Consider the following 9,715-nt stretch of genomic DNA (forward strand, 5'->3'; position numbering starts at 1 on the left):
ACTACCTCTGCCTGCTGGGTGAGCCCGGGGACCGCTGCCTGACACACTGACACCGACAGGCTGACACCGACACACTCACACCGACACACTGCACCTGCAGCCAGGCACCACGCTCCAGCCTGAGCCAGTGGGGTTTGCAGGCTCCGACCGTGGGCAAGAGCATATGTTGCTTCTTGTTACTACTATGGGCTTGCAGTTGGGGTGTTTCAGGTGCCATGACATGGTACTCTCTGGTTGTCGTCACATACAGCTCTTCCTGCTCTGATCCGTCCCAGGGATACACCGATACAACCCTCTACGGGTTGTAGAGGTGGACAAGATTTCTTGACCATTGCACAAAGATCGCCCACAAGCATTTGAATCTTACATGCTGCCAATAACACACCCCCCACCCCCCCCCAAGGGTGACTTATATTGCAATATTAAATGCTTTAGTGAGGGAGTCAGCCAGTTTGGGAGTGGGGCTGGGTGCTCCTCTTCCCACCTCTGGGATGTTCATGACCCGGACGTAACATATGGCATTGCACATAGACTCTCACCAGCGTTGGTGTTCGTTATATCCACATAGAAAGTCTCAGTTTCCCATTGATGTCAGTGCCTGAATTCCCACTGGGTGAATTACAAACGGGATTCAACCTTTCAGCAGCAAATACACCGATTGCTCTGCATTGGCTGTTTGGGTTTGTTTTTCAGATGTCCGCACTCAGCGTGAATACGATGAGAGCCATATTATTACAGCCCGCAGGATTGCACAGGTGAGTCTGTGTGAACCATCCCTGGGTTTAGCGATTAGCAGTGAGCCAAAATTGGCTTAAAACCCATGGGAATTGTCCCTGCCTGCTCCAGCCATATTCCACTTCTGCCACTGGGGGGTTGTATTCTGTCACAAAGCACAGGCGGCCCCAGTAGCCCAAAGCATTGGCATCAGGAGCTGTGTGTCAGGAAGAACATTGCACAAGAACTAAGATATTGTAGCCTTGTGTCACGAAGGACAAAGTGCTGGCGTCTTTGCTGCTGCTGCTGCGGCTGATGAAGCAATCCGGTGTAGTTTGCATCACTACTGAATTCTATCTGGGTCTTTCAGTGCCAAGCACAGACACAGCCCCAGATCTGTCCCATAGTGTCGTGGTTTAAGCCCAGGGCACTTAGCTATGTAGTAGCATCTTACAAAATGTCAGTAGTGTTGATGCCACAGGACAAGAGTGGAGCTGTGCTCCTGATAGAATTCCTCTGTGATTTTGGTAGAGTCCTACGGGGAAGTATCTGGTCCCGGATTCAGAGGAGCTGGCGTGTGTCAGATACTGTGTGGTGTATGACTGTGAGACCAGCTCTTTGGATTGTGCTGACTCTGATGAGGAAAAAGGTACGTGTGACCCATGTTAGTCAAGACCTCGCTGCCAGATAGATGTTCTTCCCATTCCTCATTTAATTTCACGAGCTTATTGGAGGAGATGCAAATGTACCCAGTTTTATTTGAGAAACGAACATCTGTGCTATGCCTCTGGTTTTTCACTGTCTTATGTATGTTCTTAGGCTTCAAAAATGCAGATTTTCTTCCAAAGCATCCTGGCAGGCCTGGTTTCCTATCTGTAGACCGATCCCTCTAAAGCCTCTTATCACATGTGAGGAATGGGTTCTTTTTTCCCCCACATTTCACTGAGATTGGGCTTGTCCTTGCCTTTCAGGAAGCAGTTTTTCTGACTCAAGTTCCACGTCATCACAGAGTGAGTACTTCCTTCTTTGAGGGTTACAAAAGGCTTTCCCACCATCATATTTAAAAAGACTTTGCTTTATAATGGGGGTGGTGATTTGATGGAGTTCACTGAGAAATGTGAAGAGCTGGAAAATCTACCATGTAATTGTTCAGCCTTCCTTGAACCGTGGAAATGTTTAGCTTGCACACATCCTTTGGCAAGGAGTTCTGCTGTTTGCAGAACCACTTCTGTGTGTTTGTTTGGCTCCTATTTGGCTGTATAAAGGTGACTATAGTTTTAGTAAAGATTTTTAAAGACAAAAGCATGGGAGTGTAAAGGGAATGAATAAAAGCAAGTGCGTTCGTAACTGCTCAGTGATGAGACAGTAGCAAGGGAAGGTGTGAAGACTGAGAAGTGGGTTCTGTTGTGCTGATCTGTTTCCAAATCAGACATAGCTAGAAGCAAGGGGGATGGATCCCTTGGGAGAAAGAGTGGGAACAATCATCTCACATAATTTACTTCACTGAGGGGAGTGTTTAAAACATGAAGAATTTATTCAATATACCTCCTTCTCTCTCCCTTTGCCTAAAGCAGATTAAAGAAAAAAGCCTCCATAAAACTAACATTAATAGAGCTAAATTGATAATACTTCCCTATTATGGGAACTTATTACAAGCGTTTCCCAATGAATCATGGGGAGGGGGGGGGAAGGCTTTTATCTAGACCTACAGAAGAATCCAGGAGAGGAATAAAAGATCAGAACAAGAGGTGACAAGCAGCATGCCCTGTTACTGACCTGCAGCAACAGTTATAGAGTAAGTCTAGCTTTTAGAAAGGCTTTCTCTGGAGCACTAGATGAAATGAGAATGAATTTGCTGTGGGTGTCAGTGGGGCAGAGGTAACCCCCAGCACTGATGGAGATGCTCTGAACCTGCCAAAGAGCTTTTTGATCTCATTAGATGCCGAGGAAGGAACTGCCATCCACTATGCCAAAGGCTTAGAGCAGTTCACCCGCCACCCCGTGCTCGTCCTGCAGGGAGGATACAAGAAGTTTTCAGCTTGCTATCATTTTCTGAGGACTCAGAGGATCCTGTGGATGCCCCGGGTGAGACGAGACTAACTTGCAAGTAGAAGACATTAGCATTCATATTAAGCTGGTGATGGTTAATGAATTCAATTTAAATGGTGGTGTAAACCTCATACCAGAGTCATTTCAAATGGAGGAACTCAATGCCATTTGAGTGGCTGTGCTTGCCCTGAGTCTCACTACTGATTCTTTTACAGCCCCACTTTGCCTTTCTTTCCTCTTCTATTGCTCATGCGAACAACCTGGGAAGGTTTCTCTGATAACCCCAAAACTGGCCTACTGGAGAGTACAGATAACTAAACAAACAGTAGTAAATGATGAAAAGAGGCAGGTTCCTCTCTCACATGTGGCTGTTGGGGCTGGTGCACAGTACATGTTTTCAGGTAGAAGCACAATTCCTATCAAGCACCGTGTTCCAAGTCTATAAAGCTTTTCATTGGGAAGGACGACAAACCAAGTGCTGCTGTAACATTTCAACAGGCCCAGAAAGAAAACAGCCATCCACTGGAACACCCGTGTCCTGATTGTTTGGTTTCACCTAGAGACATTGACCTATTTAGCTTATGAGAAACAATTACCCTCTTTTCACACCCAAGGCAGAACAGATTTAGAGGGTGCTGTACAGCAGAGAGCACCTCATTGCAACATGTCTTTTGTTTCTGTGGTTCCTAGTCACTTCTGGTTCACATGAAGTGGCCACGATACACTGCTAACCTGTGGGATGCTGCAGCACAGCATTGAAAATCAGTTTGCTTTATGCTTCTCTCTGAAGGGTAGCACACTGCTGAACTTCCCCATCAGACTGAGTTGGACACAGAGTACCCCCTTGCCTCTCAGTTTAAGCTGTTGTTCTCTGTTGCTTTGGATTGTTAGGCTGCTGCTTTGTTCTGCTGTAGCATCGGCCAAGTATCAGTTAGGGATGTAGAGGCACTGCTGGGGACTCAGCCTTCACACGCAGACACAGGCTGCAGCTGCACCCTTGTGTCATGCCACTCCAGGGCACCTGCAGCTCTGCAGGTGGCAGATGATTCCATTCAGCCTTGCAAACAGTAACCAGGGAGAACATGAGATGAGTCTGTTACGCTGCAGTACCCCCAGACAACAGAAAGACTCCTGTTTAGTTAGGGCTTGTTTCAAGCAACGCCACAATGACAGCAATGCCGTTAATGACTCTCAGTAAATCGAACAAAGACTTTGATATACACAAAGTCCAGGTGATTGAATGAGTCACTATAGTAGAAGGTGTCATGGGCTGTTGACTAAGTGTGTGCTCAGCTCTTCACATGACTTACGTTTAAGAACTTACCAAGCTAATGGGAGCAAATACACTCTCTGAACTGAGCCAATGGTTTCTCTCTGGCAGGAACTAGCCAGCCTCCAGACATACCCTGTAGAAATACTGCCTGCAAAGTTATATATGGGCAATTTCAAGCAGGCCTGTGACCAACAAATACAGAAAGACCTGAAGATCAAAGCACAAGTCAACATCTCTGAACAACCTGCAACACTGTAAGTTCGATAGTGCCTTACCCTCACCAGTGTCTGCGCCATGAAAGGAGGGAGGTGGCACAGCACCAGAGCCCATTCTCAGAGGAGTCAGTGCCTGGGGACTTCCAGGGAAGCCTCTGTTGTTTGCTGCGGATTTCAGAGCTGTGTCATGCTCTTGTTTCTGATCTCCACTCCAGAGACAGCACAGCAGCAATGCGGTCCTGCAGCCCTCCACCATGACATGGGTGGATGGAGTGAGAGGAGGCCCTTGGCATTTCGAGTCTGTCACTTTCTACCATCCTTCACAAAGAACCTACATCTCTGAATAGCTTTCAGAGCAAAATCTTACAAACACGCCAGTGCCAAAGCTATATTACTGATGGTTCTCAGATAAGGAAGCTGTAGATTAAGCTAAGATACCAGTGCTGTCACCATGTGGAATGGAAAATGAGTAATTAAACTGTTTCTCTATTACAAGTATCGGTGTCTTATCATAATAAATCCCTTATCGTAATGTTAATGATGACTATGATGAAAAGCTCACACATGTAACAGCAAAGACAATTGTCAGCTTGCCTCCAACAAACATGTTTCTCAAAGCTGCTTCTCTGGTCCATATCACACAATGTGCTCTTTTTCCAGGTTTGCAGGCAGCGACAGATACCTCCATATATCTGTTCCAGATACACTTGAAGCAGATCTTCTTTCTTCCTTTGCCACCATTTGTCATTTCATAGGTGAGTTGTTCCTGCTCTGGGATTCCTGAGACCTTGCTCACTCTAGGATATTAGATGGGAGCGACTGTGATTCACTTGAATGGGAAGCTCAGACAGAAGGGTTGGAGTCTTTCAAAATCAGCATGCTCCCAAGAAAGCCCACACCCCACTGGACAACTTTTGGCTTTTACCAGTCCAAACCTTCAGCCACCAGAGCTTTACTTGAACCAGGGAGTGACACACATTAAAAAAGTCACCACAATCTTTGTGTTTGCAGAGTAGACCCACTGTAGGGCCTGGGAAGACTTTCAGGTTGGATGGCATAAACCTGCCTCCGGCTGATTACATCAGAGAGGGCAAGAAAAGACACGCTCTCCAGCTCAGTGCCCACAGCAGCACAGCAGACACAGCTCCCACAGCTCCCTCCTGTCATTGTGTCCAACCCTGTCATTATCTTTTATCACACTCATGAAATAACACCAAGGCCCTGCTGAGCTGAGCATTGGACAGACCCAGAAGCAAAAGACTACTTTGTCCCCACAGACCTTATTATCCAATGTAAGAAATGACAACTGGGCACAAAGAGAGGAATAAGGAAATGATATCTGAGGATTTGATTTTGTACTTCTGAACTGATTCACATGCGTTGAAACCCAAATACCAAAATCCACTTCCTTGCCTTTCATTTTGCCCCAGGTCTTTTCCCCATAGTATTTCAGAAGAAAGACTTTATGAGTTCAGCTCTTGTGGAAGTGTATGCTGCTTACTTGATGGTCAAACTGTTCACTTGATAGTCTAAAGTAAATCACTTAAGCTGATATGGGTGAACACTACACTAAAGCTTTCCACATACTCTGAGAGGAGTGTGGATATCCTCATGCCAGGTGTATGTTGGAGTGAGGCCATTTCTACTCAGGGCTTAGGACAGAACTACTATCTCATGATAGAAAGAAGTTATAAAACACTGGTTTGGTGCTTAAAACGTAATCAAAATCTCACAACCTCTTCACAGCAGTAACAGAAGAACCTTTGCCCTATGAATTCTAGAGTTCAGTTGCTGATAAAAACATGCCATGCTGCCTGCTCTGGAGAGGGAAGGGAAGAAATCAAAAGGTTATTGAGTTAACATGGTTAGGAGTGACTGACAGCATCCTTGGGCTTAGCTTTTGTAGAAGATGAGTTTGCTGATCTTAGCAAATTCCACTGCAAAGTGAACATCATAAAACCAGCTCCCCAGCTGGCACATACACGCTTCTTGCTAGTGATCCCTGTAGAAGGGTAAGGGATTTGAAGTCTAAGTCCCCTCCAGATTGAGAGCTGAGTCCTCCAGCTTGAGTGGACAACAGTTAGGCTTGCGTTCATCAGCAATTTCAATACCTTTAAACCTTTCTGGGGAGAGTTTGAGGAGGTGATGTGGTGCTGACCGAGCTGACTGGTCATGGTGGACCACTCTCCTTCAGTTACCTGATGGAAAGGTGACACTGATGTGTAAGAAAGCATTGACTGGTCATTGCCATCCAGTTCTGGTCTTCAAAGCCACGTCTTAACTCAGGCAAATGCTTCCAGGAACAGGAGCTGGCAGTGCCCATCTGCTGCTGTCAGGGTTCCTGAGGTCCTGTCGCTCAGGCTGAGAGCCTGTCGGCTGTCACTGAGTTAGTGCTTGGCTGCTGGAAGCTTGATTTCCCAGATCACTAATCTGTGATTGGCATTTCTTTCCTCAGATGCTCAGCTGGATCACGGAGCAGTGCTGGTGTTCTCCAGCCTGGGGATAAGCCGGAGCAGCACAGGAATCATGGCCTATCTTATTCATTCCTGCCTGTTTTCCCTGAAGGTACATCACTGGTTTATTTCCCAGAGGTACTGGCTGGGTCTGCAGTTTATTTCTGCTTCTGTAGCCTCGTTAATGCAGTAATAAGAGAGACATTATCTGTGCTTCTATGCAGGCACTCCACCTGATAATGTAACAGATTACATTACATGAGATTGCATCTTCTTTATACCGTTAGGGAGGTGGCTCAGGTGTGATTCTGGATCTGTGAGTCCTTATCCTGGCACCTCTGATATTCTTACATTTCCCTACTTAACTATGGGGCTATAAAAATAAAGCTGTGGTTACAGAACTTAGGATTTCTGCTCTCCTGGATCTGAGAAAGACAGGCTCTGGAAGCTGCTGGAGTTAATCCCATCCCTTAACTCCATGGGGTTACAGGGAAACTGGGAACGCAGTGCTTGCAGGGCTCTGATTCACCACTGACTTCTTCCAAAATCCTATTTTACTTCTCCAGAAGCAATCCCCTTGCACAGATACTACTGTAGAGAAACCTGGAATGGGATAATACTAGCTCAGGAGGGATATACAGGTTAGATGGCCGGTACATGCTGCTCCATAACCCTGAATAACATAAGAAGAATAATGAATGATGGCTGAGAGTGACCTGGCTTTAGCCTGGTGGCCTCACCCCTGGTGCCAGGCTCTTCTTCCCTTTTCATACAACACTTGGGCATCATGCTTCCACAGGCACCATCCGGTGGTGCCTGCTTAACACAGAGCCAGCTAGTTCCCATGGGAACTGAAAAGCATCTCCTTAAAAGCCTTCTCCTTGTTTGGAAAAGTTTCCTCCTTTGGGAGCCTGAAAGGATTGATCCAATCTCCATCAAAGCTGGGCCTATATCTAATCATTTCATTGGTCTTGTGCAAACATTTGCAACATAAGGGGAAATCTTTTACCCACTGCTGTGTGCCAAGGGGTAATTTCAGGCTGAGCGTGCCAGCAGGGCTGCAGCCAGTGCTGCTAACGTGGGGTGTGATTGCTCCTGCGTGCTGATAACCACTCGCCTGCACGCTGTGTTACTGCAGTGCCAAAGTCAAAGGCTGATCCTTGCAGATGTCCCTTGGTTGGTATCAACAGGTTGATGTCAGCATTTTACCAAGTGCCAAAAAGGAGGAAAGGTTGACCTGGCAGCAGTGTGCTGCAGCTGGCCGGGGTGGTGCTTGGCTGGGAAAAGCTTTCCTGAGGGATTACCCTGGCAGACAAGTTTGTTTCTTGCAGACGAAAACAGTGCAATAGATTCCCATGTGATCCTTCAGCCAGTCTCTAGCCAAAGATCTTTGAAAGCTTCCAAAGGCTCCAATGTTGCAAAAGACAGACAGATTTGGGACGTGCGAGCCCTTATTCGATTAGTAATCGATATGTGAGTAGATCTGTTGAGTTCAGGGGAACTAGAGACTTCCATGCTGTGGGCTCAGAGGAGTAAATATTGGAAGAGCAGCCTTGGAGCCTGCAGAATCACTGAGATTAGAAAAACAAACCAATGGAGCATTATCTTCTAACCTTTGGTCTCATTAGGCTTAAGCAATCCTCCAAGTGTGGGGGCCAGTCTGTTTTAAAAGCAGGAAGAGGATGGATAAAGCCAAGGATGCAGCTGAAGCAGAACACTGCGATCCCAGGGGATTTACCCTGTGTGTAACAGAGTTCCGAGGTGATTACTTGGAACTAACAAATTGATGGCTGTAATCAGTTCAGAGGGACAAATGGAGTGTCATAGCTGCTCTATCACATCAGATCAGACCAGTCCAGAAACATGATAACCTTTGTGGCTTACTTGTGAATAGCTGATAGTTCACTGCTTTGCTTATCATCCATGGAAGAAAGAGAGTTTTAGGGTAGAAAACCCAGGACTGCAACGTTCCATCAGTGTAAACTAATGGGGAGTGAAAGCAGCCTGAGATGTCCTCCTACCCAGGAGAGCAGCGTGTGAAGGCGACATGCTTTGCTTGAAGCTCATACCTGAATCTTTGTGTCCCTGCTTTAGTAGCCGAAGTCTTACCTGCAGGTTCTTACACTCAACACAGGGAGTTCATACAAGGCCGTGTTGTCTACGAGTGTAGCTGCTTCATGTGAATCCCTGAGATTCAGTTCCGATTCCTAATGCTTTCTTGCTTCCCTCCTGTTCATAGCGCGCTTGGAACTACGTCCTGAAGTGCAAAACGAACATGAGACCACACCAAGGCTTTGTGAAACAGCTCTTGGAGTGGGAGACCAGAATCTACAGCACCACGGTCACAGACATCTCCGAACTCAGTTACTGAAGAGAACACCAGCAGGGAATGGCATTTCCCCATCTGTGCCACCGTGTTGGTAGAAAACTACTCGAGATTTTAATGTAATAGAAAAGCTTTCCTCTTTAGCTCTGTGTTTGTTTGGGATCAAGTTTTGGAGCCATTTAGGGAACACACTTGTGCTGTTGAAGGTAGCAGGTCGGGAAAGCAAGTCCTGCAGGATGCGGCCCATTACATGCTGCTCATCTCTTTTGTAAGCTAAGGGAATTATAACCACATCATTGGGCACAGTCACTACCCCAGGAATGGAGCAGTCCTTAGGGTTGTCTCTGAAAACGTCTGTCAGTCCATAGCCTGGGATGGTAAATTCAGAGCTTGACTGTGCCTGCTTCCAGCCCAGAGGGGTGGTGACAGAATTTCCCTGTTTCAGACCCAGTGGAAGCTGGAAAACTTCTCTTGGAAGTAAGTCCCTTCCTTCCGCATGTGAATTCACACCCAGACCCACCTGCGCTGACTGCAGGAGAGCCCTTTGAGCTCCAAAGAGCCCTGTGCACTGGGAAAGGGCTGTGATTTGCTTTCAGTCCCTTCTTATTTCCTTGCTCCAGGCTGCTATTTACGAGGAAAACCAGAACACAGCTCGCAGCCCAGAAAGCCAACCACATCCTGGGCT

General features: G+C 46.7%; 1 protein-coding gene across 1 annotated transcript; it reads left to right on the forward strand.

Moving 5' to 3' along the window:
• Positions 1–8: 8 nt before the first annotated feature.
• Positions 9–9,075, forward strand: STYXL1 (serine/threonine/tyrosine interacting-like 1; the record flags this gene model as incomplete). The annotated part of the gene is made up of 8 exons (XM_010022858.1): positions 9–18; positions 694–755; positions 1,246–1,339; positions 2,654–2,799; positions 4,145–4,290; positions 4,912–5,006; positions 6,707–6,816; positions 8,944–9,075. Coding segments are annotated over 8 exons (795 nt in total), but the record flags the coding sequence as incomplete, so codon positions are not given.
• Positions 9,076–9,715: the final 640 nt, after the last annotated feature.

The sequence above is a fragment of the Nestor notabilis genome, unplaced genomic scaffold (assembly GCF_000696875.1).
Source record: "Nestor notabilis isolate BGI_N333 unplaced genomic scaffold, ASM69687v1 scaffold23069, whole genome shotgun sequence".
NCBI classification, from domain to species: Eukaryota; Metazoa; Chordata; class Aves; order Psittaciformes; family Psittacidae; genus Nestor; species Nestor notabilis.